At 45.6% G+C, this 23,087-nt stretch overlaps 1 protein-coding gene across 7 annotated transcripts in view; it reads left to right on the top strand.

The window, feature by feature from the left end:
• The window catches only part of septin9b (septin 9b), a 67,885-nt gene extending 60,923 nt beyond the window's left edge, over window positions 1-6,962 (top strand). For 2 of the 7 annotated variants that reach the window (XM_071912903.2, XM_071912902.2), the window contains exons 8-11: window positions 844-939; window positions 1,219-1,315; window positions 3,884-3,935; window positions 4,382-6,836. In XM_071912903.2, the coding sequence (XP_071769004.2) occupies window positions 844-939; window positions 1,219-1,315; window positions 3,884-3,935; window positions 4,382-4,601 (465 nt within the window). In that variant the 3' untranslated portion in view covers window positions 4,602-6,836. Of the gene's footprint in view, window positions 1-843; window positions 940-1,218; window positions 1,316-3,883; window positions 3,936-4,381 lie in introns of all 7 variants that reach the window. The other 5 variants (XM_071912904.2, XM_071912906.2, XM_071912909.2 and 2 more) reach the window with 3 other exon arrangements.
• The last annotated feature ends 16,125 nt before the right edge of the window (window positions 6,963-23,087 follow it).

Here is a 23,087-nt window from a genome sequence, read left to right on the forward strand (position 1 = left end):
AAACAATGAAGCGTTTGATCATGGACCAAGTGGAAATTGTCAGAGTAGTAATTGTGAAGGCGAGCAGTCATTCATTTAAAGGACATTGCTCCCAGAAAACTGTCTGTTTTTCTGACTATGTGTCTGTGCTTGGGTTTCAGTCATTATAAAGACATATAGAGAATGGGGGTGGCCACTTTATAAGCCGTGACTATGTCTGGCTGCATTTTTTTTTTTTTGTAAAGGCGGTTAACCTCCATGTTAACTCCTCCATGGCAAGCCGATTAGCGATCGCTTAATGTCAACACCAGGCTGTTTATAGAAGTCCTTTAGTGCGTTAGAGCGGCTTCCATTCAATAGCAAGGTCTCCCTGCCCAACTTAAGTACATGCATGTAAACATCATTCGGTCCCAGCATCAAGTGTGTGTGCGTATGTAATGGTGATTGACTTGGTGGCTGGCTGCAGGCCAGTGCTGAGATGGTGAGATGATGGATGGAGAAAGGCTTCGGTCCCGATTGATTGTTAGCATGTGCCAATCCAACTTCCCCTCTTCCGTCTCTGTCTCGCCTCTGATTATGGAAACCTTTGTCTGTGTGTAATGATGATTTATGATACAGCAACCGTACAAAACCGCTCTTTGTGAGTTCTGATTAACAAGACTTTAAAGACCGCTTCGGCTGTGGAAGAGGGAATGATCGCAGTTTTTCAGACATGGGCCTCGACTGTTAAAACGTCCATTTTGGAATTGGAATATATTTTGTCCAATTCATTCTAGATGAGCTGACTTCATGCACTGTAACTGTGTCAGTTTGAGTCCATTTGATTGAATGTTTCCGTGTGCCGCTGTGTCTGTCTTTGTGCAGATTAGGGAAGAGCTGCGAGGCAATGGGATCGATGTGTATCCTCAGAAGGAGTTTGACGAGGACGCCGAGGACAGGATGATCAATGACAAAATCAGGGTAAGTTTCCAGTGTCATGTAGTCAGTATGTCAGTATATATTTAAATTTAAAGCTACAGCATGAGGCATTTATGCAGCTTTGTCGCATGTCATCTCTCTGTCTCCCGTTGTTTCTTTCCATCTCTTTGGAATATCTTATCATGTTCCATCCAAAGGTAAACAACCAAAACATGGCCTGAAAAACTATTACTAGCTCTCCAATGACTGTGTGCATTTTTGCATGTGTTTGTGTGTGTGTGTGTGTGTGTGTGTGTGTGTGTGTGTGCGTGCACTCAACAGGAGATGATCCCTTTTGCTGTGGTGGGGAGTGACCAGGAGTACCAGGTCAACGGGAAGAGGATTCTGGGCAGGAAAACAAAGTGGGGCACCATAGAGGGTAATACACAAATACGTCCTAGCACACACACACACACACACACACACACACACACACACATGCAAACACACACACAGAGGCACAGCTGGTCACTTTTCCTGCCAAATACACAATGGAAAGCGGGTCACCAGGCAGTATATATACTTTACACACATCAAACATGTTCACATGTAGCTAGCGCTGCCAGCATATGTTGAAATCCAGCCAGCTGATTGAAGTGTGTGTGTCGTTCCACTATAGCAGGCGTGTGTTTGCCATGATGGTGTCTCTCTTTGTCTGTAACTAGAGAGATTTAGGAGGCAGGAGGAGGAGATTTACAAGCCAGTCTGTGTCCATGGGGATAATGGGCAGGAACATGCTCTCACACACACACACACATGCACACACACACAGTAACTTTCATAGTGTTTACGTTCGTTGTACTGTACTGAGCACTCACATTGCCAAGGAGGTTCATAGCAGGTGAGCGTCCTCACCTCACCCAAGGATTTGTGTGTGTGTGTGTGTGTGTGTGAGAGAGAGAGAGAGAGTGAGGACGTCTGTCTGGAGAGGGAGTGAGGGAATGATTGGAAGGACAAACGGAGAGCTGGAGGAGGTCTGGACAGAGGAATGTCACAGTGTCTGGAGGACTGGCTCCTTCCCAGGGTGCACTTGGCACACCTTCACCTCGTCGGTCCTTATTGAACACTGGTTCATCCTCTGTATTATAAAGCGCATTATTAAATAAATTATAAATCATTTCAATAACTCATTTAATGACTAATACTTCAGAGTCTGCAGAGTAGAAAGCTTCTTGTCTGTCTCATGTGTAAATCACTGTGGTTATGAATCACTGTAAGGAATACTGGCCTTCAAACACATTGTTCTTCCAGCTGGAGAAGGCTGAATTTCTCACACTCAATTCTCTTTGGCTTGCAACCCTTCAAAACAAATGGACGCCTGGTTGCATGCTAAGCCCCCAGTGTTGACAAGCATGCACAAATTCACAAGCAAAAACATTATTTATTGCAAAGATTATACAGATGACAAATATATTTGGAGGTTAGAAATATTTTTGCTGTTGTCATGTGAAAACCTTGTAACTCCAATTTTGGAGATTGTTAGGATTTAGCTGCAGCTGAAGGATTACATGTTCCCCATGAGTTGAGAATAAACTATGACCCTTGGGCTTATGAAACTTTATGAAAGCCATCTAAAAGCCATTAGATAAACCTCAGAAATGCATGAGCGAAAACAAGGCTGTTGTTCTTAGTTCCTGAAAAGTTGACATTTTGGAGGTATGAGGTTTACCTCACAACTTGCGGTTATTTATATATTTTCTTCATTTTCGTTTCATTTCCCTCTGAAATTATCTCATGACCGCTTTTAGTCTCAGGTGAAGAGTCTGTGAGGTAGCTAATTCTCTCTCTCAGCAAACACGTTGAAATCGGCTCTACGGGACAAAAAAGGGTGAGAGAGGTAAAGAAAACGAGACTGTGCGTGTGTGAGAAACGCCGTCTTCTCCGGCCGACAGAACAATGGCTCCATTCTAGTCGGGCCAGGCGGTGGGAGAGAGGGAACGAGGAAAAGGAGGAGAGAGGAAGCCGCCGGACTCGTCGGCACCGGCTCCATAAATTAGGCCGCGGACGAGGTCAGAAGCCAGATCTCCGTATATTACAAGTGGAAGAGGAGCAGTTTAGTTTCAGGGGGCGAGGAAACGAATATACACAGGTCTAAGAGGTGCACATTATACCGTGAAGGCATGCATTTAAATGTGTGTATATATAAGAGGACCTCTCCGTGTTTCCCCATGAGTGGAGAGGCGAGATACCGGCGTGGCTCTCCTTTACAAGTCGGGATTGCGTTCCCTCCTCTCCACCACTAATCAACACTCGCAGACCCAGCGGTTATCCCGCTCTCCTCCTCTCCCCAACGCTCAAAAGGAATTTAATTTCCTGCCCCTGGATTTCAAAGCTTTACATAAATAGCAGCCCCCTTTTTTTTCATTTGTGGACTTGACATAATCTATAATTCAAACACGTGTTGGCCCCACTGGAGGCCCCGGCGGCTTGTCACAGGGAGTTTGTTAAAACGTCTCACTTAAAGTTCTCCAGTGTAGTGGGGAGTGGAGATGTATTCAATTACTTGGAAGTGGAGGAGCGTGTTATCTTGGCTTAAGAAAATTGCTGCAGATGTCATGTTAGAGGATGTTAGAGGACGCCCTTCAGTTGACTCGCGTGCAACGCTGCCATCTTGTGGTGTGCTATGGGAGAACAAGAGAGGTTTTTAGGGATCTGTTACCTTCAAGAGGGTAGAATGTGATGTAAACTGTACAATACTAATATTTGAAGTAAAGAGAAATTCCTATTTTAAATAGTGTGTAAATTGTGGCTCCATTGCCTCAAAATGTTTCATGTGTTGGATCTTTCCCTCTGCGTTCTTAAGTAATATTTCTGCATGGCTGCTACATAGCAATTGTACTGTGTCAGAATTGGTTTTGCTGAGCCTCTCTTTGTAATGTAATGTCATGTTATTAAAGGTTCCTCTCTCTCTCTCTCTCTCTCTCTCTCTCTCTCTCTCTCTCTGCAGTTGAGAACATTGCACACTGTGAGTTTGCCTACCTGCGAGACCTCCTCATTAGGTAAGCTGCCTTCACACTGTACAGCTTAGAGGTGCTAATGGCTCAGAGATGATTAAATGATATGTAGGCCTATTAGCTTGTATTATAGCGCCTGAAAGGACTGAGCCTTGAGCTAGACTGCAAATCACTCACTTTTTTTTTTGTGCGGAGGTGTTAAAACAAATCTGAAAAGGCACTGAGACCCATGAAGCTAAAACTCTCCATTGAAATCAATACAAATGAAATGCTTTTAGCTGGGTTGAGCGCTTCCCTAGACGGTGCTAAAAGCAGAATCGCTACGAATGTTTCCCAATTAAAGTTTAAATTTGCTGTTAGCCCAGGATGATTAATCCATGCCCGCCCATTTTGAGTAATACAACCGCAATCATTTCACTTCCAGGCATTTGCAGTAAAGCTATAGGCCTTTAAGACTTGCAATCCTGTAATATTATGCTCTTTCCCATCAGGACACACATGCAGAACATCAAGGATATCACCGGCAGCATCCACTACGAGATGTACCGCGTCCGCCGGTTAAATGAGTCCAATGCCGACCCCGACCCTCACGCTCCCTCCGCCCACCCTGCCGTTCAGCCCAAGGCCAACGGTCAGCCCAACGGCCAGCCCGGCGGCGTGCAGGCCAACGGGGTGGCCGCTCAGCACGAAGCCCTGTCCCACGAGATGTAGAGATATCAGGACACAGCCAGACACGAAACTTAGACACACACACACACACACACGTCTATTCCGTCTACATGAACAAGCCCACATGCACGCAGACGCATACAAACAGACAGTCACACTGTGAGGCCCGTTTTGAGTTCATCATCTTTGCAAAAACCACCTGCCTAAACCACAGCTTTTCATTTACCAGGAAAGTTACAGGTCAGAGCATTGAGATCAGAGGTTATGCTCCAGACATTTTTGATCTGGATCTTATTTTCCCATCTTTTTCCATAATGCTGATCGGTTCTGATCAAAATCTCATCAGTTGTGTCACTATAGAGCTACTTGCTTGCTTGCCTGTGTGTGCGGTTGTCCAATACATTCCTATTGGACCAATGGACACTCCAGACATCAACCCAACAGCACCCAAAGCATGTCGGTACATACTGATTACTCTCTTTGTAGTGAGACCTGTATGTAAGATGCAAACGAAAATGATCTAAAGTTATGCCTTTCTCGTGCAGTTTTGATGCTACCTTAGCCATTGCTTTAGCATTTCCTTGTTCACTCTTTGCCGGCCGGCTGTGTCTGCCTGTCTACATGCACCGCTGTGTAAAGTAATGCAAAATAAGCAGTGAAAGTTGTCGGGTCATGGATAAATTGAAAATGTAATACATGTCTCATTACTTAGTGAGTGTCAATATGTTGAAAAAGACATGCTCTGGGTGCTTTTAGGGTTGATTTTTGGAGTGTCCATTGACCCTATAGGACTGTATTGGAGAGACACACACACACACAGGCAAGCAAGATGTAAGTAGCTCTATAGTGAAGAAATTGATTTTGATCGGAATCAATTGGTATGATGGAAAAACATGGGAGAATAGGGTCGATGTCGAAAATGGCTGGAGTTGTGCTTTAAGAACAAGAAGCCATGCTAGTTGTGTACAGCAAATGTAAACAGGACAGCCTTGGTTGACAAGAGGTTTAACCATATGGGTCCGGTCCAGTCAGATGCGGATACAAAGCAGCATGGTCCAAAATGAAGAACAGCATATCAGACGATATTAGATTAGCTGTAAACTAGGAATAGCTGTTTCAGTGCGATTGGCCTGCTCCACTTTGTGTTGTGGTGTATAGTAACGTGTAGATACTAGGGTCAGGTGAGGATATCTAGACTAGGTTTATAGTATTATGGAGGAAGAGAAGATATTATCGACACATCTGCACTGCGTAACAAAAAAAAAAGCAACTGCAGTGTGGAGCAGCTTTTGGAAAAAAAAACAAAACCCTCTTGTCATTTTTCCATTGTGTTACGTTGTTTTTAAAGACCCTTTTTTTTTGCCAAACCACCCTGTCTCTCTTTCTATATAATGCCAATATGTTGTGTAATACAGTCATACCGTGCATTTTACATGGCTCATTTACTATTGTATTTTTATTGCTATTGTTGTTGTTAATGTTCTAATATTATTGTATATGATGGGGGTTGTGGAGGAATGTGTCACATTCAGCCGTTCTGTCCATTTTTTCTGACTGTAAACCAAATAAATGTCCAGTTTTTGTTCTAAAGAGAAGCACATATATAGAACTGATTTATGAATAGGTATTTATGTGTACTTTTAGTGTAATCGCTTTCATTCCACTCCAGTGATGATATTCCAGCTGTTGGCTCTCAGAGGTTGTTGCAGGTCTTGAACAGTGATGACCTGTTAGTTTTAGACGGTGTATTTTTCCTGCATTATGGTGTATCTGTTGGCTCGGCTGCACTGTAAATGGCACCAAAGGACTTTTCCTCCTAGTGAAGTGCAGAAGTAGCCTATACCTGTACATGATATAATAAGTACAATGTGATTGGTCCATCCACTAGATAATGAACTGACCGTAGACATTTATACTGAATCCTATAGCATTATTTTATTAAAGGAGGAAGTTTGACCATATTACAATTGAGTGGAGGTATTTGTGCCAAAAAACCTTCAATACCACCCATAAAATTAAAAGATTCCACCATATTTCAACAGCATCAGAAAATATCAGTACATTTTTATAACAAAAAAAATGTGCAGACTTTATACTACGCAATCTCAAGGGAGGTTTTGTAGATGCTACATCTAGGTGTAGCAAACGTATGTCATTCTCATCATAAGTTCCTAACAACCAAGAAATAGTCAAGAGCATACATTGTGTTGCATTCAATCTCAACAAAAAAAATCCATTCCATACATACACACACAAAAAAAAGGGGTTTTAAAAGATAATAAATTCAAAAACCTAAGAGGACTATTGTGATCTCTTAGGCTACCTAAAGAAAGTTATTGGGATTACACTTTGTTTACTGTTGTATAGTTCTTGTGTAATTTGTTATGGTATTATAGAATAAGGTTTTATCTTTGATATGCTATCTCTAAGAAATAAAGATTGATATTTTTATTGTTTACAGTTCCTTGTCTTGATTGCCAAAATGTAAAGAAAGTGCTTTTTGTTAGCTAGAAACTACATGGAGCAGCTAATTAGCAGAGCTTTTTCTCACAGTGCAGATGATGCTCAAGGTTCAGCTGATTAGAGAACGTCTCACATTGTCAAATCCACAGCAGTGTCAACATTCAATCACATGGCGCAGGTTTAGAAGCCTTGAATGTTTACTGAGGTATCATCCCTTCAGTTTAGCAGTAAGCCACGAGACACACTGCTTTACAGTGATTTCTGAACAGCTAAATATACTTCTTGAACAGTAGCTAAACAACGTGGCTGCTAAGCGACACGCAAGTAGCTGTATGAGTTCTGATTTTCAGTTAGCACATTAGGCTTTGAATGTGACTCAATCAGACCTGAGGACTCCAACTACCGTATCTGTTTTATACTTAAGCAAAAACATGCTAGGGAGTGCTAGAGTAGGCTACATGGTGGTTACTGGCAGCAGGGTGCTGCAGTCGTAGCACAACCTCGACTATGTTACAGCTGATATAAAACATTTAAAAATTCTTACAATATAGTATCAATCATTAAACATAAATACCAATTTGGTTTTAATTTAATTGAATTTAAATTTGTCCACCCGCCAACAAAAAATGTGTTCCCTGTTGCTAAGCAATAAATATCCTTGCTTGCTTGGAACAGAGTGAACAAATAAGTGTAAACTTGGTGGAGTGATATCAAGTTAAAGGGTTAACAAACATTGTATAAATAAACAATAGTATACAAGAGGCCTGTAGTGTGCCACTCTAATTATCATAGACTAGTTCAGTTATTAATTAACTATTGATTAATTTATTGATAGATCAAAAACATTATTTATATAGTGCAAGACTGGCCTACTGTGTGAATGACATGCATAGATTTGAATATTCATGATTAGCGGACATAGCCAAGATAAACTGATTTTTCTTGAGCAATTATTGTAACTCAGTTCATAATAGCATGATGTACAGGATTCATTTGGACCAAAACACACAGTGTACCAAACTCACAATACAAAAGCAACCAGACAGGAAGTGTGAGCTTGCAGCTTCGCAGTAGCTTCACACTGTGCTCGCACAACACTGGTTTAATAGGGCTTCTCATTCTCACCTCCTGTCACACTCCTTCTCAAGTACCCCGCTGATTATAATGTGTTGACAGTGTTGTTTGTCTAAGGTCATTGTCACCCTTTCACACTTTGTAGCTCCTGCTGCGCCTTTTCCTGCCATCTCCTCGGCTGGATCCCTTGGTTTGAAACCCCTTTGTGCTGTAGGGAGACACAGCATGGGGACACTGACAAATGTGTAGGTGAGAGCCAATGTAAGTTTTGAAACTCACTATCTATTGGATGCTGGCCTAACTTTGACACCTCTATCTAACAGTTTGCCAGGCAGACAGACAGCCAACCTGAAGCGTGAAGGTGAGCGATAATGACAACTGTGACACTGCTACAAGAGTGCAGGCTCCACTAACTAGGACAAGCACTAGACCGTTTGACAATGCAGCTACACTGACTTTATGAATGCTTCCTCACTGGTACATATAGTTCAGTCTCATTCCATAACTTACTCACCGAATGGAGTAATTCATTTAAACCTGCTATAAGTGCTATCAGACCTTATAACCAATCCTGAAACTAATGTGTGCTATGTGGAGATTTCATTGAGACATAATGATATAAACCAATATCCACACAGCAGCAGCTGTGTTGCTGTTTTCACCTCTTTTCTAAAGCTTGTTGTCAAATTCCGCTCCAGAACGAAGCTCCTCCCACTACATTCAGTAGCTTTTCATTTTTTTAAAACTAGCTTGACTCCTTCCTCTCCCCCTCCCATCCCTGAAAAAAATTCTCATAATGGCGGAATCGATGAAGTGAGCAAGGAAACTTTATCTAGTAAACTTGCTACCTACCTCTTCTCTTGTCATTGTGGGACACATAACCTTCAGCGGGAGAAGGTTCTGGCAAAGCGAGACCGATAACCGGCGACACTTCTCCACAGATACGTTTAGCTTAGCTATTAGCATCCATCCTTCCATTTGTCCTTCGTAGTCTGTAGTGCCGTGGCTTTGCTATGTGTTATTTACAAATAACACTTCTGTCGCCCTCTAGTGGTCAGAAAAATCACTTATTGCAGCTTTAATAGCACAGTAAATTCTAGATTTAATGGTGCAATGTGTAGCATTTTAACCTCAATAAATCATTACCACATTCATTTTGAGACCTTGGTATAATTACTGTAAACAAACAAGCAGTCTCTACCGGCCTCTAGACTGCATTTTACATTGTATGACGCTGGGTCGGTTTTGGAGGGAAATCTGCTGGATTGCTTTACGGCACAAAACAGGAAGCGGGTGCTGTTCTTCCAGCACAAACAGAGCTAAACCGGATGCTAAAGCAGGCACAGTTGTCTCGCGAGAATGTGATTTTTCGTGGTACACCTGCACTCGTGAGAATGTATTTTCCTGCGATATTTTGATACCAAAACAAACATAGAGCCCATACGGCTTGGAACAATTCACATTTCTTTTTTAAATCAAACATGTTTGATTTAATCGTGACGCTGCCGACTGAGATCATAGGAGAGAGATTTGCCTCTTTCACTCCCACACACAATGATCATAGCCGCGACTATACAGCGCGACTACTATGGACTACCCAGGACTACCACAGACTCTGCCAGATCTCAAATAGTTGCCAAATTGCGCTTGAAAGACGTGTGTCCCTCCATTAGTCTACAGTAGTGTGCAGTGAACCTACTTATATATGGACCTTTTGTATAATCTGTCTTTGAAACTTTCAGCACTCAATGCGTGCCAATTAGCTTGAGCCTTCTGGGAGTTGCGCTGAGCGAACTTCATTGTGTCTCAATGCAAATACCTTTGTTTCAAATTGTTTGTGTGTGGAACCGGGTCAGGATCTTTTCATGCCCCTTGTCTTGCAAAATGGCGAGGCGGTGGGGTTATAGCGCTCAAAATGGCGTCCGTCACTTTCTCACCTTTCTGCTGCGCCACCTTGAGCTCTTCATCTCTCTCTCTCTCTCTCTCTCTCGTACACACACACACACACATATGCTGTCTTCTGGCTACATTTTTTTTGGTTTCCAGCGGGTAAAGAGCAACTTGTTCTGTCACTCTTTCCGGCGTGCTACGGCTCAATTCCAAAGAGAGAGAGGGAGAGAGGGGGGCTAGCACAGATCCAGATCTTAACAGTCAGCTCCCCACAACCCCCTCCACTTCAACTCCCCTCGCCTTTTATTTGCCCAAGTACCTCTTTTGTTTCTCTGCGCAATTAAATCAATTTGCTGTTCAGTGGAACTTTTCAGGCAGAGAGAGAGAGAGAGAGTGAGAGGCTTGAGGAATAGCTTTAGTTTGCGATAGTCTCCACCACACAGTTCAGACTCTTATCCACTTGTCAGACTGATGAGCAGAGGGGTGGACAGATACAACAGATCAAACATCTTGGTTCTATGCATTTCCCCCCCCTAAAATCAATATTGTGGTCCAGTACCTGTCAACTATCTGTTTCTATATGATGTCTTGTCTATCCAATTTATGTCGTGCATTATACATGCCATCTCTGTTATTGTCCAGAACGTGCATGAACAAATTCCCCGTTAATGTGATGTACTGCACATGACAAATTAAAAGTCATTCCGAAGGCGGTTCCGATCACTGATTTAGTGCGGAGGCTGTTGCCAGGATAGTGATTTTCACACAATAATACAGAAAATGTCTGCAGTCAGTCACAGAAAATTACTCTTAAAATGCCCTAATGGCTCAGCCGGTGGCACAGCACTTGCCCTTTGTCCGCGTCCACCACCAAATATAGCCCAGATTGCCATTTTGTTCTCCACAGGCACAGACAGAAAATCAAAGTATGATTCCTGCCGACTGTTGACCATGAAGCCCTTGGGACCTTCCTTGTACGTGTGATACATTTAACAGCTAAAATTGAGTCTAATTTTATTTATTTGTTTCACTGGTTCAGCATCCAAGATTGTTTCTTCACTATTGTTTTTCTTACTGTGACAAAAGGGGGTGATTTCATTCCACTGTGTACAACTTAAGATTCCCTTGTTGTCTCCCACAAAGCTCAGACCAGTATTTATTATGAGAGGCGTCCCTGTTGAGCATAGGGCTTGTGGGGACAGTACTCAAAAATGCTCTAATGCACAATGACAGCAAACCATGAGCTTATCTCTGCTCTTATACTACAGCTTATTAGGGCCATTGTAGGTGATTTTCTGAGAAAAAACTCAGAATTTCTGAGATTAAAGTCTATATTAACCTATATTCAACTATATTAACCCACTCTCCCCGGCTGCAGTAAAAAAACACAATCACCTACAATGGCCCTAATACGGCGTCGTACCTCTTACTGTTAGTCAGTGACTCTGCCGAATACAGCTCAGATAACTTAATTGTCCTCCATGAAAGACGAGACCTGAGGACGTCCGGCTCTTGCCCAACGGGGCTAATTGACTGACCAAATCGAGACCATCTCTATTAAACCCCATTCAGCCCGGCCTGAAAACTAATAGCTGCAAACTAGCAGCCAGGCATATACCATTACACAGGATCTGGTGTTACTATCCCATTTGTTATTTTGGAGAGCTCCTATGTAGAAACACAGCTTGGATGTTCGAGGAAAGAGCACTGGGTATGTGATATGGGTTATCAAGTGGGCACCTTCCATCACAGACGTTTTGTTGAATTAGGGCCACAACACCTCCAGAAGGCTCAATAGTGCTATACTGATCTTCACTACCCTGTCCCTAGTAGGCTGAATGAATGAATGAATGAATGAATGAATGAATGAATGAAACCAAATTGTACCCAAAACCATAGGGTCAACCAAAGGGATGGTTGACCCTGCCGGCTTGAAACAGCCCACTCAGCAGTTCAGAAACCAAAGTCTAACAGCAACCAGAGGCTAAACGGATGGCTGAACCTCTTGGCTTGAAGCGGCCGACTCAGCGGTTCAGAAACAGAGTTGCAGTACAATTTCCATTCACCATGTAGTAGTCATTGCGCTCCTGGGACCCTTTACCCATGTTCTGCAGTATTCTCCAGAGTTAGGTGCTGCCCCATGTGTTGTGCTACAGTTTGCTCCTGCTGACAACCGGTGCTCCGCTCTGGGGAGGAGCCCACATGCAATGCCACACTGTGAAACACCGGGTGGTCTGCATTAATGACTGACTGCCTAGTGTTTTTAAGCTCAGTCAACTCGAGCAAGGCAGATCTGACGAGACATCACATTTGACAGAACGGTGAACGGTGTTGCATCAGTTTCTCTCGGATGGTGAGCGGTCTGTCTGCAGGTGGCTGGCTGGGCTGACGGGGGCTTGTTGATGATGTGTCGGCTGGATTGACAGTGATGGTGGGCCTGCCGAGGATTGGCAAGGCAGGTGTGTGTGTGTGTGTGTGTGTGTGATTTCTTTCACTAGAACTTGATAATAATTCGCAGGGCTTGTAGTTCTTTTAATGGACTTTCAAAATTGAAAATGGCTGAACTGTGCCTCTGTACTGACTGAAAACCAAATAGGGAAGGGCGGGCTCACCTCTTCACCACAGTATTGCTTTACAAATGTAGAAATTCATGCCAAATCTAACAGCAGGTATGTGTCTCGACTGAACCGCATAATCCATCACTGCACTTCACCCACCGCCATATTGCTCCACTTTGGCGCATTGCCAGGGTCTATTGGCATGGAAACGGTGATTCGCGTCACAGTGATGAAGGAATAAAGCCAGCACACCATTATGCCGTTTCCACCATTTTAATGTAATGCGTCTCAATTGTGGACGGGTATTCATCGGGTCAAAAAACATGTTACAGCACCCTCACAGTCTACATAAATTCACACCGAACTGCAGAAGGAAAGATTGGATTCGGATTTTAAGAAAGGGAAGGGAGAGAAGAAAAAGAAGCCGACAGTGTTGAAAAAACACAGCTCTGCGTGTTCTCTGTACTGGCTGCGTCGTTACCAGGCAGAGTTGCTCCGGCTAGTCAGCCAATGAGCCACCAGGCCAGCCAGCCAGCCAGCCAGCCAGCCAGCCAGCCAGCCAGCCAGCCAGCCAGCCAGCCAGCCAGTCTGCCACACTGGCAAGCCAACACCTGTCTATGCTGGTGTGGCACCAGCGGCTAGCTGCCTAGCGTCCTCTCAGTCTCAAACACACACATCTTCAGTCAGTCTCTTCCAGAGCTACCTAGACACACACACACACACACACACACACACACACACACAGTACGGGAGAGAACTCTGTTCATTCTGCCCATTCCTCGATCCTCGTCCGCGAAAACAGCCCAAAACAAAAGATCGCTACCCCGTGCCCGCCTCACACACCCCCTGCACCGCCGCAGAGCGCCGCCAAAATAATCGACGCAAGGTAATTTGTTGGTAATTAATTGTCGTTTGTTAATGGCTCCGCATTTATTAAAACTGTGCATGCTGGGGATGTTTTGTATCTTGTGCCATCCTGTTCATTGTGGACTAATCAGCACCTTTAAAATCACCACCACACCCACAAGCGCACACACACACACACACACACCACCAGTATTCTCTAATCCTCTGCCTGGTTTACCCTTGAGCCCTGCCAACTCACTCTCCCGGACACGAAGCATGGCGTCCCTGTTTGTTGTTGATGTATGTTAATGTGCCACATCCATCTGTTCGTTTGCTTAATTTGGATTTTGCTTGTTTCCAGCCATGTTCCCGCCCCTCCCACTCCTCCATCCCCTCCCCTTGCCCCCCTCCACACCTCCCACATCTCCCGCTCCTCCTCCTCCTCCGCCTCCTGTACCCACCTCCTTCCTGCCGTTCCCACATCAGGGCGCTCGTCTCCCTGGATCGCAGCCAGCTCCTGCGCGGTCGGGTTGGGGGGGGGAGGAGGGGCCACCGCCCTCCCTGTCCGTATGCAAATTGGCCTTGTTTTGATTAAAAGACAGCTGCATATTTGATTAAAGTCACCAGTGGAGGTGGCAGAGAAGGAGGAAGAGGCATGCCTCTCCGGGGAGGCGAAGGTTGTTTAGCTAGAGTGAATGTTGTGGGAGCTGCTGTTTAGTGCTGCTGAGGGGAACAAATAGCGAAGACAAAAGGGCTGCCCAGGGACTGCTTTGGGGTTTAATGGGGCTGACTGACTGGCACATCGGTTAAGGCTCACACTGATGCACAGCACAAGTGAATGTGCATAGCATGATAACAGGAGCAATTGAGAATGAAATATAGACACCCGTCAGCCTTGAAGGTGCTGTGGCATGCCAAGGCAGTTGTATTTCTGCCCACTAGTGACAGGCTACTGAGACAAAACAGCAGCCATCGTTGCTGAGCCAGAAAATGAGAAATGCTTTCTCATTTGGTCATTATTCTTGGGAAGAAAGGCTGTTGTTGGGAACTAAGTACGTATCCCATGTTGATGATGAGCCAGGTGAGAGTTAGAAAACATCAGTGGTTTCATTTTCAACTCCTGAGAGAAATAAGTGCTTTCCCTTCTTGATTATGGCTAGATGCGTCCCCTCTTTTCAGTCTACAGTCAACAATACCAATGTAGACTTGAATCTGTGTTGTTTTCCTACAGGCGTTTGGGTATGGCGAGAGGTTGTTTTCTTCCCCACCTTGTGCCCCCCTTTCCCCTATCCCCCAGGACTGGCGGAATGGTGGCAGGCACCCTACATCAGGGTGAGGGGTGAGGGTGATGTATAGGTGGGTGGGCTCACTAGGAGGTCAGGGGGCTGGGCGAGAAAGGGTGGGGGTGGATCAGTTGGCATCCGGCCAACTCCGATGGAATTCGCGGGGAGGGGGGAGGGATGGGAGAGCGGAGGGATGGCAGCTCTGCATAATCAATCAGAAACAATAGAGGAAGAGAGCGAGAGGTTCTGCCTATCTAGACAGGGCTGATTGTATTTTATGCAGAGACGGAGGGGAAGAGGGCGGGGGCGAGGGTGCGTTTAGAGGGATTGGGTAGTAAGATGTGGGCAGGTGCAAGACGGGCTGTAATGGGTGGCCCCCACTGCAAAGCCAAGGACATATACCCAAGAGGAACTGATTGAATGCCATGCCAATAAAAGGAGGCAGTTTCATGCACCATTGACCCAGTTGGCATCCTCACAGTCACACTGTGATGAAACCTCCTTCGAGGTCATGATAATGTGAATCACATTTTGTTCCTCGGTAGGCTGTACTGCTCTGGGGAAGGATTAAACTGCAGCCTCAAATCTGATTGTTTTTTGTTTTTTTTTATTATTTATTTCGATTTCACTTAGCGTACGTGGCGTGGATCTGATCTTTTCCCTGTCAAAACAAGGAAAAAAATCAGATTCGACGCTTGTTTAGACAGAAAATGAAAAGATCCGATTCCGTGTCACCATAGGTGAGAAAAATAATCTGATTTGAGCCCGCAGTGCGCGTACAGCCAGAGAGATTGTCCTTTCATTTTCTCTGTAGGTGGAGCAGCGTGCCCCGGAGTGGGCTAATAGAATGCTTGTCTTGTATCTTCTCAGCCATGAACTTTTCTCCACCACAATTACATCCAGTCTGGAAGTCTGTGTGCCCGGCAGCCGAATGCATTAACTAAACTAAAGCAGTCAAATGCTCACATTGAACTCATCAAGGACAAAGCCCATTCACTCCTATATATAAAGAAAGTCCTCATCTTGGCATACAATGGAAAGTGTGCTTGTGTTTTTGAAGAATTGTAAAATCTATTGTGATAAGTTTGAAGGTAGGTAGGTACAAGTGTGCAAAAGAAGCATGTGTGTGCATCAGTGCTGCCAGTGCTGCGGCACTGCCTCCTGCTGTTTGTGTAGAGCAATATCATTTCTGCCATGTGCCGGCATGGGCAGAAGCTAATTTCACCCTGCGAGTCCCTGACATTAATGCATATACTGATCCATGAGCCCCTCGGAGCCCTCTCCACTCCATCCACCTCTCCTCCGCCGCCCGCTTCTCACTCTTGTTATCAATTCACTGTTTTTTCAAGGAAAATATAAGTTAAGCTCACCTTATTTACATTTATATGATCAGATTTTCTTCCTTATGGAAGGTATGCAAATTTGCCCTTTTCTCGAGTCTTAGCCACTCAGTGCGTAGATTTGTTGCCGGGAGGGAAGGAAAAAAAAATATAATAACATTGCCCTCCAGGAGGAAAGAGACGCCAAGTTCGGATTTCTGGACCTCATGAATTTGGTAATGATCAATTTTGTTTACCGTACCCCCTCCAAGACTTATCAGGACATTTTGAGCCAGGGATATATATAACGTGAGATTGATTTACACCTGGAATGTCTATCTGGTTTTTTTTCTTCTTATCATGTATATATCCTTGGCTGCCCCAGCAGTGCTCCAAATAGCATTTTTCATTTTCTTCATCTGATGGCCTCTAAATTCCACTATCAGCTGGTGTGTTTGCGGGGTGTGGAGAGGCGGTTTTGGCCCGGGTCTGCTCAGGCATCGGTCACGTCTTAAATCCTCTGTGTGTTGGAGCAGAGGGGGAATGAAAGGCAAACCTGAGGGCTGGCTGGATGAATGCAGTCAGCTTGAGCTTATTCGAAAAAACCCAGCTTGTTTGTGTGTATGTGTGTGTGTGTGTGCGTGAGAGAGAGAGAGAGAGAGAGAGAGAGAGAGAGAATGTGTATGTGTATGTCGGTGACTGCTTTACTCAAGCGTAACTCCTGAACCCATTGTGAAACGAATGGCCGGGCATCGCCTCGCTTTGCCGTGTATGTGTGTGTGTGTGCGTGCATGCAAGTGCCTGTGTGTGTGTGTGTGTGTCTGGTCGATGTTGGAGAGGGAATAGCACTCGAGCAAATTGCTTTCTGCCAGCATATTGCCAGCGCCAGTCTTTATTCCTTGGGATGGGAAGGCACGTCTCGGGCGATTACAGCCCCCAATTCAGGCTCACACTCCCGGTCTGCCCTACCCAACCCCATATAGCCCTTACTGGCTTTACAATGCACTCCTCTATACCATGCTATATACCCCCGTCCGATGAAACGCTGATGTGGAATATTTAACTGACACTCCAAGCGAAACCTAATAATATAATCAGGTAATAAGAAATTAATTTTCTCCCTGGCTGCACTTTGACTGGGGTGTTGATACAAGGGAAGGGGAAGAGAAGTCACGAGGCAAATGTTGGTGAGGGAATGTTGGAGGTATAGGTTGGCTCTGTGGCTCTCTCTCTCTCTCTCTCTCTCTCTCTCTCTCTCTCTCTCATGACACACTCCGGCGGTTCGATAGCCGCCCCCCACTCGTCCGTTCACACGCCCCACGCTCCTGTGCACATACAAATTTTTTGCAGAGACCCACACAATGACAAGGATGCCTCCCTCCCCTGCACCGCCGGAGTGTAAATGACCGAGGCAAGGCCAGACATGACACCCACACACACACACACACACACACATACACATATATTGTCACTGCCACAGCAGGCTAGGCCCCGGTGAAGGGACTCGATGTCCCTCGCAGAGTTACATGGTGAGTGGCAGCGGCGGCGGTGGCCTGGTTGTAGCACAGACAGGTATGTGTATGGATGACAGCGCATGTCAGAGTCTCCCATCTGAAAAGAGGGAAGCATCTTGCGCTGTCCTGGGTAATCTCGTCACTAACCCTGTGACCCACTAAGTGTAATTCAGTTTAGTCTCTCTCTCTCTCTCTCTCTCTCTCTCTCCCTCTCTCTCTCTCTCTCTCTCTCTCTCTCTCTCCCTCTCTCTCTCTCTCAATCTCATGGCCTGTCCTTATATAGTTAATTAGGAGGCAGGAGTCCATCGGTGTCAGTGCACTGGTGTTTTATTGTTCCCCCCCTCTTGCCCCCCCCCCTCCCGGGCCCCCGATGGGGAGACATCAATAACCCTCCCCCACAACACACACACACACACACACACACACACACACACACACACGCTCTATGTGCCAGAGTTTCCACGGCCCTGCTCCTGCCTGGCACAGCCATCCATCTCTCTGTGCGTGCCCCCCCACCACCACCTCCCCCACCTCACCCGCCACCCAGCCGCTCCTCTCTCCTCCTCTTCCATCACCCTCCTCCATCCCTCCTCCTCCTCCTCCTCCTCCTCCTCCTCCCCTCCATCCCCTTCCATCGCCGCTCCACCTGAGAGCATTTGTCATCCGCCGCTCCGTGAGCCGCGGCCGACCAGCCGACGCCGATGGAAAGGAAAGAGAAGGAAAAAAAAACAAAAAAAAAAACCTCTCGGCTGCAATATGCAAAAACGCAAAAAGGTAAACGCGGGTTGCCCTGGCAACGGCTCCGAGGTTATTTCCAAGCGCTGATGGAAATCAATGTCATGTGCCAGCCAGGCAGGCACCTCCGTCCTCAGGAAAATTAGAAAACGGGGGGGAAGGAGGGAGGGGAGGCAGAGGAGGAGAGGGTGGAGGAGGGAGGGCTGGAAGGACAAAGAAAAATGCGGCGGAGGGAACAGAAATCAGGTTTTTTCGCCTCTCTGAACCTTAAGGGCTCCTGACTTTTCTTCAAAGGAGCTCGAGGCACGCTGCCATTTCATTAGGGCAGCGCCGCGGCTCATTTTAACTTTTCTGTTTTTTTCCTTTTGTTTCTCCCCTTTCGCAGTCCATCGCCATAAATTCTAACCCCCCCCTCCCCGCCACCAAACGCCGCGACCGGCCTATCTCATTTGTTTATGTACAAAGGGGGGAAAACAAACTCCGTGGCTGTAAGGGCGCCGAATCAAAAAGACAAATAAGGGCCGCGAGAAGAGGAGGGGGGAGCGGTGGTGGTGGAGTGGAGGGTGTGTGTGTGTGTGTGTGTGTGTGTGTGCGTGTGCGTGTGCGTGTGCTGAAATTGGCCCAACGACTGACTAATCTGTTCTGCGATGCCAGCCAGGAGCATGGCTCCGCACAGCAACAACAAACACCGTCATTCGGGGCCGCTGGCGTTTCGATCACGTTAACGTGCCGAAACCGCGCCAAGGTTGCCTGAGCTGAACTCTGCTGCGCTTGGCTGCGCCGGGCCAGTTCCGGGCCACGAGGCTGCGGCTAATACTTTCCCAGTCCGGGCCAGGACTAAGTCTGTCTCACCTGCCAGAAGCTGAATAGCGGCTCAAGAGAGAGAGACAGTCAGCTAGATTCACAGGAAAATAACTTCCTCATCATTTTCTTTCGATTTTTCGTTATAATTGGAAATGTGTTTCCCTCAAGCATCTTACCGCTACCAAGCTCATTGTCGTACTTCTGTCTGTTAGCCCAAATCTGCTGACCGTGTTTGCTAGCTGCAGTGCCAACGGCATTGAACTGATAGGCGGGACATAATGTACAGTTGTAAAGTTAACGCGTTCTCAGCCTATGATGGGCAATGTTATCAAAATCCTCCTACTTATCACTTGTATGGTGCCCAGATGTAATAGAAGTGAACTGAGTGTGGGTGGTGAGCTGTTCAGGTTGCTTGTAGTGTGGTCACTATTCCTGCTGCTGATAGTTGGGACAGTGCAGCATGATTTTGCACAGTTGGCTCCATTGTAGCATCTCATCTTGCATCTAACCTGCATTAAAGACCCCGTGAAATGGCATCTTTACTTCCTTGATTGGACGTATTTCCTATTGAAACAGGATGTTGGGGCGGGACATAACGCAGTGAGGGATCATTCAAAAATCTAAACCAATTGAATATCAGTCAGGGAGAGAAAGGCAGTTTTATTTGACGGCAGGGGTGGGACTGTTAAAAAATCTGTGATGGTTTTATTGGTTGGAATTTGTATTTGCGCCTGCTGGTGCAGCATGAGGTCACCATTAAAGAGTTCATTCCATGGGGACTTTAATGTTGCAGGACTCTTTCTCGTCGGATTGGAGCAACAGTGCATCATGCATGCAAAACGTAGAACCGCTATGCTGGCTGCATCTACGCTCTCGCTCAGCTTACTCAAGAGATATACCGAATTAATTTCCCAAGGTTGGGATCAATAACCCATAAACTACAATTTATAGTATGGGCTGCTAAAACAACCACAGGCCATCGCCGACAAGTCCCGTATCGCAGCGGCGGGCTGCTGCGGAATAGATGGGCCATGCGCGCCGAGCCAATGGCGTCTCCTCCTCATTTGCATACCTAACATGGCGTTCACACTCCAGTTGACACATTTGCAACCCGCCACTTATCCCATTACCGGCTGTCCCCGGTCGCAGCATTGTTTGCTGTGTCGGCACTCTTCTCTCGCCGGCTGGCCAGCTCATTTCCCGCTGCGTCGTGTGTGCCGAGGCACACGACACGCCGGTTGTTTGGATGCAGATGCGGAACTACACACAACTGCACTCCCAAGCAGATATGTGCATAGACATATAGACGCAAATATGTGCACGCGCAGACGTACGCACACACACAACGCTGGGCAGTACGTTTACTGTATATACACACACCTGTTGAGAGGTAATGACCGCTCCATTTCACTCTTTTTCAGTATTCCAGGAAGTATTGCAGTCTATTCTGTATTTCCTGAGCACCACACAGGAGGCGCATGTCTGATCACTTTGAAAATCTATCACTACTAAATATTCTGCTCACTTCAGGCGGACGGCAGGGATATAAGCAATCGCTGATTAGACCACATCTCTCCTCTCCACTTCCATCCCCACTTACACACACACACACACACACACGCATGCATACGCTCTCCCTATCCACCCACTCCCTGTTTATTTGGAGGCTTCCTAATATGGGCTAATAATTTGTCATTAAGGGTTTAATTTCGGTTGCCGCCTTTGCTCTGGATGTTTAATTTGAGTCTTAAATAAACTCCCAGGACCCCGCAGCCGTTTTTGCCTCTGTATCCCCTCCTTCCCTCCCTCCCTTTCTCCTTCTTATTCCCTCTCTATTGGGAGGACAGCATTACGGTTTAAGTAGCACCGATACCCACAGGCAACAAAGAGAAACACCTATTAGTGTTCAAGGATGTGCTGCCTTGTTCGTACCCCACACTGCTGCAGGATATAGTGTGCTACTGTCTCAGAGCCACGCTGGTGTTTGCCTTCTGATACTGTGCAGGAGAGTTATGTTGTTCTGCAATAACTCTTGCAGGGTTTCCCTCATGTCTTTACAGTCGGGGGTCCCCCTATCTCTCACACAGGAGTTATATGACATTTTTGTTGAGCCGTGCTATCAAATGGCTTTGTAAACCGGCTTACACCGAGGCTCTGAACCCGATGAACTCAAATTCACTGAGCGGATTTTCCATGGCGGAAAGTGCTGCTGCATGCTGTATGTCGCCCATGGATTTTCTGATAAGATCATTTCCAGGCCTGCACATCTATTTTTGATGTGCCGTGTTGGTGGTGTATCGAACAGATGAATATTCATGAGTGCGCAGAAAGCCTATATGTATCACAATGATTTCCACCCGTGTCATCAAGCTATGCAAATTACATCCTCACATCTCCATACGCCCATACAGCCCCCTCTTTCTCCCTTAATTAATGACGCTGTGAAAACATTTTTTTCTTCCCAGGAAGATTAGCCCATTCATGTTTTCTGTGAGTAAAAACACTGGGAATCAGCGGCGATTTTTAATGGGAATTAACGCTGATAATTCTGGAATTGATTTGAACTTGATGACTTGATATGAGACACTTGGGAATAGCGCCATAATAAGATATTCCCCCTCAGATGTCCACACTTCTGACATTCCTCAAGCTGGAGCGCCGTCTGCTGAGGCAATGTCAATCCCCTTATAGTTCCTTGTTTCAATATTTCTAAATGCTTTGTAGATGTAAATTTAGTGTCAATTTCCCCCTATACAGAGGATTAATATCCGAAATGAAACCTGTATGGATGGACTTCCAGGTATTCCTAGGACCATTGTTACATACGTAACCTATTTAACTCTGTCATTCATTTTACTCAGTTAAATTAAATGAAAAGTCCACCACCCAAAACTGGAATCCACACGCTTGCTTCCATGCTGTAAATTCATTACCACCACATTCACGTTTCACGTATGGAGATAGTATGGAGATGGAGATAGATCAATATGGTAATAAATGTATTTTCTGTTCAGCAACAGTTTCCTTTGTTTATCTCTCATATATCTGATATCCACATCCAGTTTTCCTTGGCATATTGCTCTGATCACTATATTTGCTTCTCTATGTCAGTACAAAGACATTGTAGTCATGACTCACTATCCTCTCCTCAGCTCTTGCTCATGAAATATTTCTAAGATGACACAATACATCGCGTATGTCAGGGATGACGAATGCTTTTGCTTACGTGCATCTAAGTCTTTCATTTTTCTGTGTGATGATGCTTTTGTCTCTGAACGCCTAGACAAATCTATACTCACGGGGCTTTTCTCAGTAAGCTGTACATCTAAAACCTGTAAAGGCCCGCGCACTGCACCATCAAAAGATTTAACATATCCGACGGCGGGGCAGACTTACCGAATTACAAGTCATGCGTTCACCTCATCGTCTATGCACATTGTGGGGCCAAGAATCACGTCTTCATCTGCCGAGATGAAAGAGAAGACGGGGAGGAGAAGGGCAGCGAAGAAGGAGAGAATAAAGGGAAGAAGTGGGGGTAAATGATAAAGCTGACATCGGGTTCAAGTGCTGATCTGGCATCACATTTCCCTTTCAAATCCATCTATATATGCGCACACTCGCACATCCGCATATTAGTATGTGTAACACATGAGCGTGCTGCACAGCCATAAGCCCCCGCTAGAAAACCCGCTATAGAAAGAGGTTAAGGCGCACGAAGACAAAGAGCAGATGGATGGAATCAAATGAGTAAAGGAGGATATCTTAAATTGCTGAAGTGTGTGCTTATGTGTGTGTGTGTGTGTGTGTGCCAGGGAGAGAAAATGTATGTATGAGAGAGAGAAAGAAAGAGGGAGAGAATCCATTCGGGGAAGCGGCAGTAGCTCACTGACAGACTGCACTGCCGCGCTCAGCCAGTTCATTGCTGTCATTCCTTACATCTTTTGACATTTTCAATTATGTCTTTCACACATGGCTGGGCGCTTGTTTTTTTTTTTTCTTTCTATACTCTCCTCCTCATCCTCCTCTGCTTTTCTCTCTCCCT

The sequence above is a fragment of the Centroberyx gerrardi genome, chromosome 3, assembly GCF_048128805.1.
Source record: "Centroberyx gerrardi isolate f3 chromosome 3, fCenGer3.hap1.cur.20231027, whole genome shotgun sequence".
NCBI lineage: Eukaryota > Metazoa > Chordata > Actinopteri > Beryciformes > Berycidae > Centroberyx > Centroberyx gerrardi.